Source organism: Hippocampus comes, unplaced genomic scaffold (assembly GCF_001891065.2).
Source record: "Hippocampus comes isolate QL1 unplaced genomic scaffold, H_comes_QL1_v1.1 scaffold317, whole genome shotgun sequence".
In the NCBI taxonomy this organism is placed as follows: Eukaryota; Metazoa; Chordata; class Actinopteri; order Syngnathiformes; family Syngnathidae; genus Hippocampus; species Hippocampus comes.
Window position 1 is genome coordinate 189,700 of NW_017805531.1, and position 17,579 is coordinate 207,278.

General features: G+C 45.0%; 1 protein-coding gene across 2 annotated transcripts; it reads right to left on the minus strand.

Moving 5' to 3' along the window:
• Positions 1-492: 492 nt before the first annotated feature.
• On the minus strand, positions 493-16,306 carry LOC109520602 (unconventional myosin-VIIa-like). Of its 2 annotated transcripts, XM_019877958.1 has the most exons (50): positions 15,989-16,306; positions 15,757-15,786; positions 15,531-15,632; positions 15,269-15,421; positions 14,791-14,859; positions 14,584-14,699; positions 14,374-14,501; positions 14,092-14,234; positions 13,522-13,635; positions 13,141-13,294; positions 12,836-12,912; positions 12,623-12,742; positions 12,312-12,454; positions 12,008-12,218; positions 11,767-11,902; positions 11,513-11,679; positions 11,197-11,337; positions 10,929-11,087; positions 10,667-10,759; positions 10,315-10,409; positions 9,956-10,040; positions 9,768-9,869; positions 9,027-9,143; positions 8,714-8,944; positions 8,391-8,609; positions 8,142-8,297; positions 7,853-7,915; positions 7,637-7,761; positions 7,325-7,451; positions 6,854-6,973; positions 6,538-6,711; positions 6,178-6,405; positions 5,834-6,001; positions 5,510-5,627; positions 4,953-5,079; positions 4,704-4,855; positions 4,440-4,621; positions 4,156-4,265; positions 3,722-3,837; positions 3,261-3,414; positions 3,002-3,157; positions 2,596-2,701; positions 2,333-2,446; positions 2,145-2,232; positions 1,963-2,060; positions 1,687-1,872; positions 1,448-1,564; positions 1,266-1,349; positions 898-1,017; positions 493-812 (listed from the first exon to the last, which is right to left on the minus strand). In XM_019877958.1, the coding sequence occupies exons 2-50, from the start codon at positions 15,766-15,768 to the stop codon at positions 720-722; spliced, it is 6,369 nt and encodes a 2,122-aa protein (XP_019733517.1). In that variant the 5' UTR covers positions 15,769-15,786; positions 15,989-16,306; the 3' UTR covers positions 493-719. The 2 variants fall into 2 exon arrangements, with proteins under 2 accessions (XP_019733517.1, XP_019733516.1); XM_019877957.1 differs by lacking the exon at positions 15,989-16,306 and having other exon boundaries at positions 15,531-15,909.
• Positions 16,307-17,579: the final 1,273 nt, after the last annotated feature.

Genomic DNA, 17,579 nt, shown 5'->3' on the forward strand with positions numbered 1-17,579 from the left:
CACACACACACACACACTCTTTTGGATGTCCTCCCAGGCTGCAGAGCATTCCAGGACATTCTGTCTGACATTTGATAAATTACCTCCAAAACTGCCATTTTTATTGAACAATACAATATGTGGCCACAAAGTTAAGATTAAATACAAAGACTGTGTCCCCAAAAAAAATCTGACTTAAAAGGATTAGGCTCAGTTTTGATGGACACCGCCAGAGAGTTATTACTTTAACTGTGTTATTGTGGTAGGAGAAGCGCAGTTTAAAGTACGGAAAGGTCTTTGTTTTGGTAATCTTTTTTACCTGAATGAAAAGGGCAACGATTTGTGATCTAAATCGGTAAGTGGTCAGTGTTTAATGTTATATAAAAAGCATATGTTAGCGGTCGCTGGAAGTTCAAGAATGTGCTTCGGTTATACGAATGATTTATGAACTGCAAATAATGAATAAATCCCCAAATGGAAGCAATAAAACAACTGCTGGAGATGGACAATTTGTGCAAGAGATATATACGTTTATTGTGTTTTCATAATTTATGGTCTTGCTACAGTGAGTCTGTACAGGAACATGTATATATATATATATATAAATTATTTTTTCTTCTCAAAATGACAGTATACGAATTGGAATTACCCTGATGAAAAATACAAAATGAAACCTTAAATATTCTTCCCTTATTATGAAGTCTGGATACTCATCTGATCTTAATTACGGTCATGACAGCTCAGGTAAACATGTGGTTTTTGGATCGAAAGGCCTGTCTTTGCCTTTCATACATCCGGACATATGATCTTAGAAGGTCCTCCATTGTGTGACCCTGAAACGCGGCGTAGCAGTTATCAGCAATCGTTCTTTTTGGAAACCAATTACTTTGAATCGGGAGAATAAAAGTGGTCGCTCACCTGTGAGGTTTCACAGACAAAGACGTTCCCTCGGACCACGGTGCCGATGGTCATCTGGAAGAAGCCGCCGACGCTGTGGCACTCCGTGATGCGACTGAACGGGTGCATGACCAGCAACTCCTGCAAGGTTCATATCATAACCCAAGATATTAATGAGTCATTTTTGGTCGGCAAGGATTAAAAACAAACGATGTGATAAAATTGACGATGCTTTGGAATTAGGTAAAAAATAAATAAAATAATTTGTGAGCCAGGGCCCTGTTGTCTAACATCAACGGAATTAGGTAAAAAAAAAAATAAATAAAATAAATAGTGAGCCAGGGCCCTGTTGTCTAACATCAGTGAGCGCTGGTGGTTAGTGTGCATACCTTTGACTTTGGGTCGATTAAGCTTACACCTTGCTTGCTGATGGCAATCCAAACGGTACTCGGGTAGCTTGACTCGCATGTTTGCTGCAAAAATGGGAATGTCATCATGAATGGTGTCGCCGGGGCAATTGGCATCGACGCTCTAATCGCCTGCGGATGTGTCTTTCACCCCTATAACGTACTTTAACTTCAAAGAAGGTACAGCCGAAGGTCGGCCAGCTCGATATGGCTTGCAGGAAGGCGATTTTGCATTCCTCCACCGTGATGCCACTCTGCTTGTTGTAGGACGACATGATGTGCTGCAAGGACGAACCAAAACGACACACGACTCATTTTCCTGGGATGTCAAACTGCACAAAACGCCCCAAGTATTGACATGGAGCGCACGCTTTTGAATGCGCCACTTGCCACCCTCGGCTACCTTCTTCCATTCCTCGGGGGAGGCACTTTTGATCTGGTCAGCGGGGACCAAGTCTCTCAGCATTTTGGGGATCATGACAAACTGTGACCTGTCGGAGTCCACTTTGGCTCTGAAAAGCAGGCCACCGAGCCTGATCATGTCCTCCTTGCTGCAGTTGTGATAGCCCAGGAGATATTTCGGCAGCTCCTTTATGGCGGCATTGAAGAACATGTTCAAGTGACATGTTGAAAATGATTGAGCACAAGCTGGAGTGGTAATGAAAGCGAGTTTTGATACCTGTGGGAAGTGGAAGGTGAGGTCTGCAACCAAGTCTTTGCCTGGTATCACGTTGAACCAGAGCTTCCTCTTAAAAATCAGCGCGTAGGCTAAGGGGCCTGGTGAGGAAAATGTCAATTTGAAACCATCGGGGAAGCTGAGAAAATCCGGAATTAAAACAGCGCGTCTTGATGATCTTTTACCTTCTCTGACTTTTTTCCCTTTCTTTGAAATATCGGATGCCTCCCGTAAACTGTCAAACAAATACGTCTGCTCAGCCAAGCTCAGCATCTGAAGTCAAAAGAAAACATTTTAGAAAGTGCTCCCCACTCCTTTGTCCTTGCGTACCAGTTCAGACCCAACTTGCATGGAAAACAAGGAACGTACACACCTTATTTGGGGTTTTCAAATAGAGGCCATAGCCATCGGGCGAGCTCAGTTGTAGCTGAGAAGCGATACTGTAGCAAAGATCTTGGATTGTGGTCGTGGATGTCACCTCGAAAAGCTGGAAAAGAGCGCGAGGGGGAGGGAAGAGAGCAGATCTCAGTGTAAAAGTGTCTACCTAGATGGACTTGGAATCTTACTAAACAAGATTTTAGTTCTCGGTGAAAACCAGGATAATCTCAAAGTGCGGAGGATAGTTTTGCGACTGACCTCATTGGTGTCATTTGGAAGGTGAATTTTGTGGAAAATGTGGGTGCTGTTCTGCTGGATGGCCTCTACTTCAACCAAAGGTGGCGGACGTTTCCTGGGCTCCTTACTGAGCACATCAAACATGCAGGAGACAAATGTTCAAGGACGATATTGCCAATTTCAATCTCTCTGGCGCTCCGTCGGGAATTGTGCAATGGTGAGAGGAGAGAACCCGACGAGTTATTGTTGCAATCTTTTTCATTGGACACTCGGTTGTAAACAACCAACGGAAATGGGATCCAAAACAAGACATGAATGAAACTTTCAAAATGTAAGTACACTCCCCTCCAGAAGCACTGGAGTAGTAGGCCAATACCTTTTTTTTTTGCCCATATATACACATGTATGTTTTCAAGCGCAGCCTGACCTGCGCATCTGTTGCAGCCTCTGGAGACATCCTGCAGCCAGGGGTTCTCTGCGTCGTGACTCCAGGAAACGTTGAGCATGCCTCATCAAATGCTGACTGGGCGGGAACAAGCCCGAACACAACCACATCAGCTGCCACCCGCGCTCCATGCTCAACCTGCGGAGAGCAAATAAGTTTGGTGGCCTTTAGGAATTGAGTGACATTGTCGCAATGCTATCTGACACATACACACGCACGCGAGCAGGCAGACTGTAATGACCTGTTGTTGTTACTGGTCATCTGTCTCATGATCTGGCAGTAGATCTCATCCTGCAGAAGCTCGTGTTGCGTCGCGGGGCCAAAGATCTGGTCAGTCAATTCTAACGGACTGCGAACCTGTTTGATGGGGTAGTCACCCATGTACTTCAAAATGGGTAACGACCAACGTCAAGGACTCACTCATACTGTCGTCAGAATCACACCGAAATCCTTTTTTTAAGGACCCTTGATCCACATAGCTGACTTCCAGGTGGCATATAATCAATTTCCACTTCATGCCCAGTTCACAACAGACAACGCAATCGAAAACGGATGGCTCATTTTATAATCGCGAGCGGTTTTGGGCACTCTGGAAAAACACCACGCTACTTCAAAATGAGAGGTTTGCACACAATCTGCTTGGTCAAAGGCTAATGCTGCTATTCAAACGGATGTTGCAACGGCAGTTGGCGATGAGGATATCAGTGAAGGCACTGCAGGCGATGGAGTTCAGCTCAGAGTTGCGGACCAGACTCTTCATGAGTGGCTGCTTCAGCGGTTCTCTTGAACACGCCCACAGCCTTTCCTTACCTAGAGGTCTGTGACAGAGTGAGGGGTTAGACATATATTTTGGATTATCGATACGGTCCAGTGAAGCGCAAAATCTTTATCGTGGCTTTTATTTTAGTCCCGGCAAATGCATTGAAAACACTGCACTAAATAAAACATTTGCTTTGTAACTGCAAAATCGAGGTCGACACCACTGATTCTAACATCCGTGTTGCATCAAGTTGGCAAATACGGGCAACACGCATTTGAAGCGGTTCTCAGAAACAGTGGTTACACAACACAATATTTGTACACTGATTAGAAGACATTTAACTTTGACTTGTAAAGAAGATTGCAGAACATATCACCTAAAATGGTCAAGCGCAAACTCTCTTAAAGAGACAGGAGCAACTGCTTCTTCTCTTTGGGGCCCACTTTGTGTAACAGATGATTTCCTCTGGCCTGGACTGAGCAGCTCCTGATTGGGGCATTGAAACGAAAGCGAGGCTTCATTTGTTGTCTTCCACACCACTTCCAATACGTCAATATTATCCATGTATAAGATTTAAAATGTGGTCCAAAAGATGCCATCCAGTACAAATGCTCAATGATATCTTCTTGGCCAAATCAAATATGATTCAAGATACAATACCAGCACGTCCTCAGTGGGTCTGGTGAGGGTTGGGAGAAACTGCAACGCATCCTTATAGATGGCACCACTGATATTTGTCTTCTGATTTGTAGCTTTGACCACGTTCTTGTCAGAGGAATACTCCTGATCAATTTCTATCAACAAGAGGTCTCCTTGTTTATAGCTCAAGAATCGGGGATCATCTGTCGGCAGGGTGCAGCATAAAGGTCAGAGGTTCTTCATGCTTGTGTCTCTTGGGTTACGAGAAATGCTCGAAACTCCTACCTGATTTATTGGAATCCTGCTGGGCAAGCGCAAACATCGAGCGGGCTCGTAGTCCACTCAAGTTTTGCTCGACAAGCGCAGCCATGTCATCAGCTTCACCACACATGAGCACAAATTCACCTCCAACTGTGGATACACTCACCGACTGCTCACTTAAAAACGACATCATGAGAACAAGTCAGAGCTGCATCAGTATGACTTACCACAAATTATAACGCGAGCAGCGAAGGTTGAAAACATGGACCGTACCTCAACTTTCTGACTTCTTTAACCTCCAGGTAAGGCAGCTCAAGGAGTTTCTTGTCTCTCCCATCCATGAAGAAGATGCCACTCCAGTTTACAGCCACAACAAACCTGCTTTTGGGCAAAGTAGGTCCTGTGGACGTACATGCAGCGGTGCCTTGACTTAGAAGTTTAATTTGTTACGCGGCCACACTCGCAACTCAAAACACGAGTATCTCAAAATCATCTTTCCCTCATTGAAATGGATGGAAATGCCATGAAGTCGCTAGAGCCCACTTTTTTTCTGAGGATAAAATACATCCCTCCAAGCATTGTTACATTTTCTGTCTACATGTGTCGCCTCGTTGTGTGTGTTCAAATACCCGTTGCTGAACGGGTTGTAACGCTGCGACATTGAGGCTAATTGTTAGCCCGACTATGGCGGTTTGCATTGTGCGGTAGCATCAAGCTAGCATACTTTCCGAAAGTAAAATTAAGTGGCTGTATTAACTACACAATGAGCAAATCCCTTTGGTGTTTCGTTTGACAGTAACGGTGTAAAAATACGCCGCATGTCGACTCACCTGACACCATTGTAACTTCATAAAACTTGGAGAAGTGGATTGGCCAGTCCACTCGAGCGCAGTCAACAAATTCTCCTTTCACACTCTCTTTGCTCATGGTCCCCTTTGTGTAATCACCCTGTAAAGTGAAGACAACATTTTGACGGAGGTCTCGCCCAACTCAATTTTTGAATGTGGGCATATGATCCGAAAAACAACCAGATTACATCTTATGTATTATGTTTGAATGTATTGTATGCACTCACATACGGTATACATTGTGTGAGCAGAACATTTGGAAGTATTTGGCATGAAAACAGGGACAGGCGCTACATTTTGCCTTACCTGCAAGTACGCTGAGCTGATGAGCTGAATCCACTTGGCCATGGATTTGTTCTCGATCAGAGGTATTGCAATGCAGTCCTCAACCACCCTCTGCACATTCTCTTTGCTGTATGTCGAGCCAAACTGGATGTAATAGTGTTTTGTTGCCAGCTGGATATATTCATCTTCCTGAGGAACACATTGCCATGTTCGTGACTACTGAACAGAAAGTGTTTTTTTTTTTTTTTTTTGGGGGGGGGGGGTACACCTCACACTGGGCTGCAAATGATTGTTCCAGTGAACCTACTAAGGGCCTGTGACTGTCTACAATACTGTTTTCTAACGCATTGTGTTCCGAGCCTCACCTTCTCACTCGTGTACTCTCCTGACTTGATGCCCTGAATGACCTGCTTGTAGATGAGATCCGTGCTGACGGAGTCTTCAGCGCAGTTGTGCCAGGGCGTGAACAGCTCTTTGCGGACTGTGAACTGCACAGGGGTGTCCTTCTCCTGCTTGCCCTGTCGCCTCATCTCCTGCTCGCACTGAGACACAGCATCCAACACATGCTTCCCACAGCTGCCCAGAGACCACATCTGGAGTCGAAAAGGTCAACGCAATTAGTGTGCTGTCAAATGTGCCGTCCCTCTTAAGGTTGATGTGTGATTTAGAAAAGCCGGCCCTTCAGTAAAATCCTTCTCCTATTTACCAGAGGAAGGAAAGCTCACTTTATCAAAGAGACGAATGTAGAGGGAGAATCCATATGTGTCTCGCAGATTAATCTTGTCAGCCGCAGCTTGACAGACCTCTGCAGAGGTGGAGGCAGAGTCCAGCTGCAGGCTGACATGACTGCCATCTGTCAGAGTCACGGTCATTTCTATAGGCTCCAAAGCTTTGACGGCCTGTCAAGAGGGAAAAGGATCAGCCTTTAAGTGACTCTCTCAGGTTCTCGTTTCGGCACCTGTTCATGAATGAAGATTCTCGCCAAGCTCGCATTTATTTGCACCTGCACAATTAAAGAGCTTAGCGTAAGGAAGCGTGTACCTGTAATTCCATCCAACAGGGAAGCTCTTTTCTTTCTCCATTGGCTTGAATGCGATGCAGTCGCTCCATACAATATTCTGCATAACCATTTGGCCCCCTGCGGATAAAGGTCTCCAAATACTGTGTGTAAGAGTGAAATAAGACATAAATAATCATTTAAAGAAAAAAAAGACAGCCTAAAGATGCAATAGGGAAGCTAGACAAGTACCCAAATTAAAAACAAACAAACAAAAAAAAGTTGAGCAAGCAGGTGTAACAAATGGGGATAATAGGACATAGGCAATAGGCACTGATGGGTGCCCGTTTTGCTGACAATTGACAGGAATTTTTAAAAAATGACGGACTAAGCACTGACTGAAGTGGGACATGCAGTGTAAATACAGCCTTGGTCCTCAGTTTATTAAACATGGCCTTTTCTGTCAGGGTCCACCCGCAATGCAATTTCAAGAAGGAAAATTGGCAGAAGCTGACCTTGATGAAGAGTTCTGTCGGGGGGAAGATCCCCAGACAGATGGAGAGTAGGGCCCATCCTTGCATGCGGCTCGCTCTGTTTTTATTGTTCATCAGCTGCTTACAGATCTGACAGTAAATCTCGTCTCTGTGAGAAACAATAAAACAAAATACCCAAGTGAGGGCTCGTATCTATACATACGGCATTAATATAAAAAAAAAGAAAGAAATTCAGGAGTCTTTTGCCTGTTTGGTTTGGGGGGGCGGGGACATTGATGTACTCCACATTTCATCCTGTTGATAAGCCATTCTGAGGAGCCACCATATTCTCACCTGATGTCTCGTTTGGAGAGCGCATATCCAACAATGATATGCAGTTTTTCCAGAGGGGAAAGCGGCCTGTCCAATGTAGGACCTTCTCCAATCAAAACATCCTCATCCTCTGTGAAGCTCTCCGGCTGGTTTGTGACACAATGGAAATGATTGAATTCGAAACAAAAGCACAACGAAGATATGGTCGCGTTTATGGAGGAGGTTATGGTCACTAACCTCCTCAAGAATAGCCGAGGGTTTCCTGTTCCCGTGCTTTTTCTTGTTCTTCCTGAGTATTTTCTAAGAGGTAAATGACAAAATTAAACCTTATTCATGCCGAAAAAAGGGGCATTTGTAAAACCATTGTTGTCATTTTAACTTCCTATAGCCGAAAATATTTCAGAGGGTTTTGCATTTAGTCTGGGCGTATAATTGCAGACTATTAAAGAGACACTTTTTTTTTTTTTTTTTGAAATGAACACCCCACAACTGCGGTTCAAAAGTTCTCCCATTTTTCCTTCCTTACCTGGTCGAGTCCCACCAGGTTGCTCAGTCTCCTGGCCTGCCTGTGAGGCAGATGGCGAGAAATGCTGATCGAGACTTGAGAAGTCGCATCCTGAGATCTGGGCTCCAGTATGTCCCCCATGAATCGTAGGATAATCCACCAGACGGTCAGACAGGCCTGTCCGGAGACGGCAGGTGGCGGGCGATGTCCAAAGAGAGAAAAATCAATCTCGGAAGCTTAAGTATGCATACCGCATGTTTTACGACTCACCAGTGTGTCGCTCTCATCATCGTGTTGCAGAAGAGGCTTCCGGAGTCTCTGATTTATGTGTGTGTGGCTCGCATCACCCTGGAAGTGAAGGATACTAAACTTGTAGAACGAATACTCCTCTGTGAAATCTTCAAACTCATCTTCCTCTTCGTCGATTGACAGACTCCGGCTGGTTGTGTCTGAGGCCGCGATGCTTATCTCAGACCTGGTCTCCACTCTCTATGTCATTCAAATAAACTGATGTCAGGCTGTACGGTTTGAAACGCATTTGCTTGATCAATGTGATCAATGTTTATTGAGCACTTTTAAAGCTACGACCAAACCTCAATTTCCTCCGATTCCAATTCTTCACACGGTGTAACTGTCACGAGAGGTATGGAAGGGACATTTCTTTTATCGTCAGCCGAATCCATCTCAGTGACCGACTCAAGCTCCTCGTGAGCTTGTTGAGCCTCGACGATGACTTCTTCGAGTCTGCGCTGAAGCTCCAGGGCAATGTCATCTTCGGTCGCGTGCTCCTCTGGTGCATACGGTGCATGCGAGACAGGAAGGCCCTGGTAGAAGTGGGAGATGGAGTGTGGAAAACATACAGTGCTTTTTTTTTTTTTTTTTCATTTCAACAGGTTCCGCACTTACCTCAATCCGGGTTCCTGAAAATAATCGTCTTGCCAGGACTCCTCTGGTGTAAGCCTGCAGCAGTATGACCGCCTCTCTCTTACGCTTCCAACTCTTCCTTGCCTGGTAGCCGCGTACCTACACATTATGTCAGTCATTATTCATCGATTTATGGGTCATCCCAGTTACAGTTGTCCCACCCATCAAATCTTGATTAATCCACATCCAAAATAATAATACATGCAGTTTCTGAGTAAAAATGTACTTGGCCTGAAACCAAATCTTAAAAAAAAAAAGGGGAGAAAAGAATGCTTAAAAATAGTTTGAAAAATAGTTCGTCTTGAGTGCCAAGATGGCGCTTTCGACTTAAGCTGCAAAGCAAGATAGGGAAAAACTTTGTCTTGAAAGTGTCGATCATGATGATCCATCCATTTGTCCATGTTCAACACCGCTTATCCCGAAAAGGCTCGCGGGGAGTTGCAAGTCAGGCAAGTGTACCATGACACCATCAACGACCAGTTTCGTGATGATAAATAATCATAAAAAAAATATATAGTGCCTTAGTACAAAGCGTAGATGAAAAAATAATTCATATTGTCTGTTCTACGTGTGAAGTATAATTAGAAAAAAATATTCGAAGAAGTTCAATGACCGAAAACATGAATTTCCTTGAACATGTGACATTACAAGGCGCCTTGTCAAATGCAATACAGTAGAGCAAATGGCTACAGACTGTGTGCAAGCACGATCTCGATTACATACGTGAGTCTGTAAGGTGAGCGTTGCTGCTCGCTGCCTTTGATACTGAGACTGAAGCTTCCGACCACGGAGCTTTGACACCAGGCGTTCAAAACCTTGCAGGAGCTATTCAGAGCAAGAGTGGGAGGGGGAAAAAAAGGGTTTTCGACAATTTTACAGCTAGGTTGTCAGATGCTGGTTCCAAACGGTACCTTTTGTCCTGTTTTGTTTTCCCTGTAAGCTCTCCAGTTTTTCTGCAGCACCACAGCCGCCCTCCGCTTCTTCAGAAACGACTTTCTATAAAAAGTGGCACACGGTAACTTTGTAGCTGTAATACAACCACAGGGGCCACAACTTTTGGTTGTGGAATTTTTTTTTGACTTTGATTCGTTACTGGTATTTGCAACCTGAGAGGGACAAAATAGTTCATCTCTACGCATGATTACAACATCCAATTAGAACACTTCAATTGACATGAATAAGCATGTTGTTTGCATCTGGTACTGTCAGTCAAAACCATCTCCGTTCAAATTATCGTTAATATGAGTTATGTCTAGAATTAAAATTGCACCTGTGCTTGTATCCCAGCATGAATCGCTGGATCACAAGAGCTTTCATGCTGAGTTCATTTTCCCTCAGTCGTTCCAGGACCGCATCGTGAGCATCCTGGAAAATAATAAAACAATTTCCACTCCCTGGATCTGTCCAGGAAATTTCTGCAATACATTGCCAGGTTTTAAAAAATAGTTGTAAGGAAGGTCAGACGACCTGAAAAGCAAATAAATCAAAGAAAGCCTCAGATGTACAGTTGATATAGATATATTTTTGGGAGCAGACGCCAGTGCGCCAGCGTGTGAGAAAATCCTGTCAACTCATACAAGCTAAATGCAAGCAAAACTTGTTCAACGAAAAGTTTTGAGAACCTTCAGGAAAATCTTGGTCTTCCCGATTTTCCACTCATCAGGTCTTGCCAACGCCGTCTGGCAGATGGCGTCACAACAGGCAGCAGCTTCGTTCTGTGGCGAAAACACGGAATCCATGAATAGTGACAAGAAGCCGATGCCTCCGTTCGTCCGATGGAAACGTGACATGAAGGAGAAACATCCACTCGGCGGCATCTCTTTCGATCCAAACAAAACAAAAGCTGTGTGAAAAATGAACGCTAAGGACCAGAGCGTGACTAACTGTTTTGGGGTCACAGATGGCCGTCTTCAGGAGCACTCTGTAGCGAGTCAAGAACTCGGCAAAGGTGTGGCGAACGGGATAGCCCAGTTTCCTGATGCGGATGGTATCCATCATGCCGGAGTATCTCAGCTGACGCATGCAAAGTTCTCGGTCAAAGTCCTTGGAGTGGCAGAACAAATTAGGGCTTAAGTACAGCATTTTCACCATCCGTTTTTTTGGAGAAATGACAAGAAAGAAGCCAAATTGTTTTTTCGGTGTTCCTCGGCACCTCAGACTGCTTGTTGTTGTTTGGTTTGAAGCAGCGGATGAAGTACGGTTGGCAGACAGAGAGAGCTTTCATGAGGGCATCCAGGGACTGCCGGAATTGACCGCTGAGGGTTGGCACTTGCTTGCGGTTGTCAGCAGGGGACTGCACGAACAAGAAAGTAATGCGCATGGGAAAGTGACAGGGAAGCGTGGTCAACTGTCGAGCTCTTTATGAGAAAATAAGGACGCTTTCATACCCGTAGTGCGTATGGGAGAGTGAGCGGGGAAGCGTGGTCAACTGTTGAGCTCTTTATGAGAAAATAAGGACGCTTTCATACCCGCATGGAATTCCTGGGTGTGATCATGACCCTCTTGTTTTTTGTCAATTTTAAGCCGTTGATTGAAAACTCTGCCATGAAAATATGCTGAAGCAGCTTGTTGGTGGACATGTCAACCATGTTGAAGATGTCAGAGCTTATGCCATCTCTATTCTTCTCAAGGAACCCTTACCATGCAAACAGAAAAAAACAAGAAGGACTTAGCGTACAACCGGTTCTTTCTTGGGATTTGGATTGGAAATTGGTCCGCCTACCTTTGGAGTCATAATAAACCACGCCGGCAAAATGGTGAATCCCAAAGTCGGTGTCGTGCTCCCTCTTAGAAGGGATAAAGGTCTTGTCTCCACGGTGCCGCTCATTCATCTTGCTAAGCATCGTCAGATCCGAGCCCTGCCGTGGACCACAATAATGAAAACATGAAACATGAAAACTGGCTCAAGCGTTGAACATGATGTGTTGCGGCCCAACCATCCGGCTGACGCAGCACAACACTACCTTAGGAAAATGGCTCTCTTCATCAATCAGAGCAAGCAGGTTACAGGGTTTCCCGGCCAGAAGGTCCAGAATCTTCTGATTGTCACCAAAGTTGATGTTGTTCCACACGATGTTTTCTTTCAGATATTCCTTCTGCTCCAGCTTGAAAATGTGGCCCACAAAGAACTGCTGCAGCTTCTCATTTGCAAAGTTGATGCACAACTGTTCAAAACTGGAGAAAAAAGTGATATTTGTTCCATTCCCGAGGCGTCTTTTATGAAAGAGCATTAGTGTGCGTGGAAAGTAGCGCGGTGTGTCTTACGACCTGTTGATATGGAAGTTCTCAAAACCAAATATGTCAAGAAGCCCGATTGACACAAAGGATGATTTGGGGTAGTCGGCGATTCTTTTGTGGATGACACCGTTGATTTTCCCAACAATCCAGATGAAGAGTTTATTGTAGATTGCCTGAGAGGAGGCGACACGCACGCACGCACGCACGCACGCACGCACGCACGCACGCACACAGACACACACACACCATCATCATCGTTCAATTAGCACTCAGTCAACACTTGTAATGTGTCATGTTCACAAGAGAAGGAAAAAATGTGATTCGGTGTTAGTGGATCAGACCTTGACAAAGGCGTCCCGACATGCAGAGGCCTGCTCACAGTCGAGAGGTTTGGTCACCATCTCTCTGTTAGTCATGAAAGAGCGATGGGTCAAGCTGGAAGCCAGCACGGAATTCGTGACCTGTAGAAAACGTGCGCAACAAACAGGATATTTCCAAATTGATGCAGCACTCAATGCGTACGCCGCGCCCGCAGGTGACGAGGCAAGACGAACCTGTAGCAGAGATGCCGCGATGCTAAAATGTTCCGATTTACTGACGTCACTGGTTTCCAAGTTATTTTGTGTGTTTCCTGCAGAACAATAACAGAAAGACAACCAGAACAATATTAGTTCAACCGCTCGGGGGGCCATACCCCCCCTCCCCCCGAATGGATGGCCCTACAAAATGCCCGCAACCATTTGGAAGCAAAAATTGTCTACGAGGTTTTGCGAATTCAGATGAAGGAAAAATGGGGTCTCCATGACTTCCTTTTGTCCCCGAAGATTATTACCATAGCATCCTCGAACATGGCACTTGCCTTCAAAGTGGACGTTTCCCATGTGTAATATGGCCGCAAGCAGCTTGAGAATTTCGTAACACTGCTGATCGGAGAAGGTCAGGATTTTCATAGCCGATCGAATACGCCTGAAGTCCTCGGCATCTTCCCTCCCTTCGCACGTGATGCAGTCGCCCTGTAATCAAGAGTGCGGTGGACTTGGGTGACGGTTAACAATGTGAACTATGTAGCTTGCACACGGTCTGGACAGTTAACAAATGCCTTCGACTGCTGAACGTTTAGGCTTCCAAATATGAATCTCAATGGGGGAATTCTAATTTTGTGAGTGTGCCAACGAATGCAAATCGAAAAAAAAAAAAATTTGGCGGTAAAAGTATTCTAGAAGTCATAAAAAAATCTTACCTTGGTGAGGAATATGTAGTCCTGTGCATTTTTTAGATGCAGACTTTTCCTCTCCTCTGCTGTGATTCCTGCCAGCATGCAGTAGAAGATATGATAATTTCGCTCCTCCTGGGCCTGAAGTGGAGAAAATAATTTGTTTTCGCCAGGCTTGACGTGTGCACAGTGTCGACAACAAGTTTTCGGACATGTTTAGGTCCTCAAAATTTCAATGCACTCCATCCGATATTTCATACACTCTCTCAAAAGTGAGCACAGCACTTCATTCTAAGAAAATCAACATCAAAATGTCTCATCTCTGGTGAGCTATTTTTTAGAAGACGCCTGCAGGCTACTCGTGGGGTCTTTGTGAGCTACCTGGTGACCCCCGGTTTACACCGATGGGAACTCGATGCCAGCCAATACGTACGATGACATGAATAGTCTGTTATGAAGATTTTCTGCGGCCACGTGTTTTCTCTTGTACCAGTGAGAATGCGCTGAAGCCGATATCTCAGTCCGCCTACAGCTAAAGACCACCACTGGAGACCTACCCCTTGGATAGAGAAGACGCGGCTTTGTCAGTTGCCTTACCTGATGGCAGACCCGAGATTTCTCCAAAAGGTATTGCTCCACACGAGCGCCCTCAATCACTCCAGCCTCGTTGAAGAAGATCTCCAAATACTTTCCAAAACGACTGGAGTTGTCATTCCTGATGGTCTTAGCATTCCCAAAAGCTTGGAAAGTTTAGATTGCGCAAAACAGGTTTCAGCGTAGGAAATTCTTGAAAACGTTTGTAAACGACACACGGTGATGCAATTGAAATATTTCTGCAGCATTTCATGTAAAAAGCGGGATTCTTAAGTATTGAGGTACCTTCCAAAATCGGGTTGGACTCCAAGATCTGCTTTTCAATCTGCTGCTGAGAGAGCTCACCGCTGACCGCTGCCAAGTACTGCAAGAGCAACTTGGTGCTTTCCGTCTTGCCGGCTCCAGACTCTCCACTTTGAGAGAGAACCGACGCTTGAAATTCTCACTTTTTTTGTGATCCCGATTCAGCTTTCTCTAAATTCGAATTCATCCGACCTGATGATGCAGCACTGGTTCCTAAGATGGCGTTTCATGTTGAAGTAGCAGGATTCGGCGATGGCAAAGATGTGTGGAGGGAGTTCCCCGAGCTTTTTACCGCGGTACAGTCTTACCTGAAGGACAGCATGATGAACAGATTAAACGTGGCAAAAAAAAAAAATAAAAATCTAAATTCATATGATTACTGAGGTACTGACAACTCACCTGCTCATTTGAATATATGGGGAAAAATTGGTATGGGTTCACCGCAACCAGAACGGAGCCCGTGTACGTCTGGGAAATAAGTGTCACGTCAGTACATGCCTTGTCGCAATATACACAGTTCATCAGAATTTTCGGGTTTCAAGAGATCTGCCGAAAACGTCTCACTACAATACTCGAGAATATTTTTTCCTATATGATACATCATGATTTATATCACGCTTTCACAAATAACATTTAACATAAATAATCATCCCCTCGACCCTTGTGAGGATTAAGAGGTTCGGAAAATGAATGAATGAATGAATAAATAATCATAAATAAGTGAAAGTCACAAAGGCTTGTTGCTGGATTTGAAGCAAACTTTAACCAGGGGGATTTTTTTATTTTTTTGCTGGAGCCGCTCAACATATTTCGAACATCTGTAGCCTATGTTTCATTCTCCGAATACGCCGTTGAAGCAAACTTGCGTGGAACGTACGTAGATGATTCCTTGTTTGTGGCGCAGCAGCAAGTTTCGTAGTAGGCCAGCCTCCGTCATGTCACCCAGTTTGATCATGTCGTCCACCCCCTCCACTGACGTAGGGTGCATGATCTTGAGGGAGCCTTCTTGCTCCGGTGACAAACTGTGCTCCTGGGCAAAAAAGAAACCGAATTGTAAGTCGGGAATTCAGTGACACGGCGAGTTCAAGTGGACTCTGGAATGTCATCGGTGAGTTTCGAGTCAATTGAGAATGCTTCACCTTTCCCGCATCATCCACCAGTAAACGCTGGCCGCTGGGCGTTACTTTGACCTTAGCTCCAATTGGCACGCCGGTGCCTGAGTCCAGCCAAACCCATTCCCCCTGAAAGCAGCAAACGATATTCATAGATCACATCATCAATTCGCGATGGGCTACTTTTTTTTTGTTGTTGTCATCTACAGCAATTCTTGGATAACCATAAAGGCGTCGAGGTTTCCGGCCTCACCTTTCTCAGCATCACCGATTTGCAGGGTTCCTAGCATCCAAAATACAGAACAAGCGGGATAATAATCAACCAGTTTCATTTGGAGAGCAAAGCTCGAACCCAAAATGTAGACATCAGTCAAATCGAGCCAACAGTTCACAGTACACTTAAGAATCGACAAAAGGAGATGAAATGATCAGCAATTCTGTTCAATCTTCTCACACTGACAAAACAAATGTAACCAGAGGGGTACCTTTTCAATTCTTGTATCGGTCTTCTTCGTGAAATCCCTTCGTTTAGCCTCCCGGTAAGAGCCGCTCTCTATGTTCACACCGTCCCGCTGTGGAGCGCGAGGAAACTCCCGGGGCAAATAAACTTTATGACACTTTGACTTTGTACCGACAGGCCCAGAAGGAAGTAGGGTAGAAGGTGGCCGGTTGCATTAGGTTGATCGTGTCACGCATTTTATAATAAGGAGGCGGCTTACAAGAGAGGTCACGTCCATTTGGTTTTCTCGATACAAACAATGACATCAACTGCAATACCGTATCGCGATGACGCCCTAAAAGATTCAAATAACGCCTTGTGTTTATGGGCTCAGCTCAAACTTTTTGAGATAATTGTACAAACCCAGTTGGCATCATGACATGCAAGTGGGTGTAAATGTGGCTTATTGAAAGCTCCTTGTGGGCATTGTGAATTTACTGGGTTCAAACGGAGCGTGTTGGTGAATTTATATGCAGACTTTGGACCCTGGCGGGGTCTACGAGGCGTGCCTGTCAGGAATCTCTCAGATTGTCTCGGCAATAAAGATGTAAATAGGAGATAAAACTAATCAACAGAGAGGGAATCACTGCTCTCTTCAGGGGAGCATCCATGTGGCGCTTATCTCTGATGTCAGTCTCATCTGTCAAGTGGCGGCTTCATTGTGTGTGGGTTTCTGGAAAACAATCCATTTTTACATTTCCGTACTCTTGCGGTCACCCTTTTTCTGTTCCAGACTGACCCCGGCCCCCCCATCACAGAAGCGAAAGCTTATGCGGCCCTCACAGGAAAAAGTTTGGGGACCGCTGCCCTAAAAGATTCAAATAACGCCTTGTGTTTATGGGCTCAGCTCAAACTTTGAGATAATTGTACAAACCCAGTTGGCATCATGACATGCAAGTGGGTGTAAATGTGGCTTATTGAAAGCTCCTTGTGGGCATTGTGAATTTACTGGGTTCAAACGGAGCGTGTTGGTGAATTTATATGCAGACTTTGGACCCTGGCGGGGTCTACGAGGCGTGCCTGTCAGGAATCTCTCAGATTGTCTCGGCAATAAAGATGTAAATAGGAGATAAAACTAATCAACAGAGAGGGAATCACTGCTCTCTTCAGGGGAGCATCCATGTGGCGCTTATCTCTGAGCTCATATCTGTTTGGTAAACGCGAGAGATTTATGTTAAGTTTGCTTTACTGTCGCTGTCAGTTTCCAGAAGCCAGTCGGTTGAATGTATACTTCACACTCTTAAGTACGTGCTGCCGTAACCGTCAATCAAGCATAGGTTGCCAGGGTGTATTTTTCCAAGTGGTGACGCCGCAACTGTTATCAGCACGGACACAGCAAGGCAAACAGATTTAAATTGACGCAAAATAAACATCAAATAAAAGCAATTCCGGTCCTCGCGCTACTGGCAATGGTCATTGGCAAACCAAAAGATGGATGGATATGTCTGGAGCGCTTACTGTCGGTGTGGTGACAACATACCTCGCTGGATCATGTTGACGTGGGATACAAAAATTGGATGTTTGGCCCGCGTATGTTTATCATGACTCTAGAATGCAAAGTGTATCTTGCGTAATGT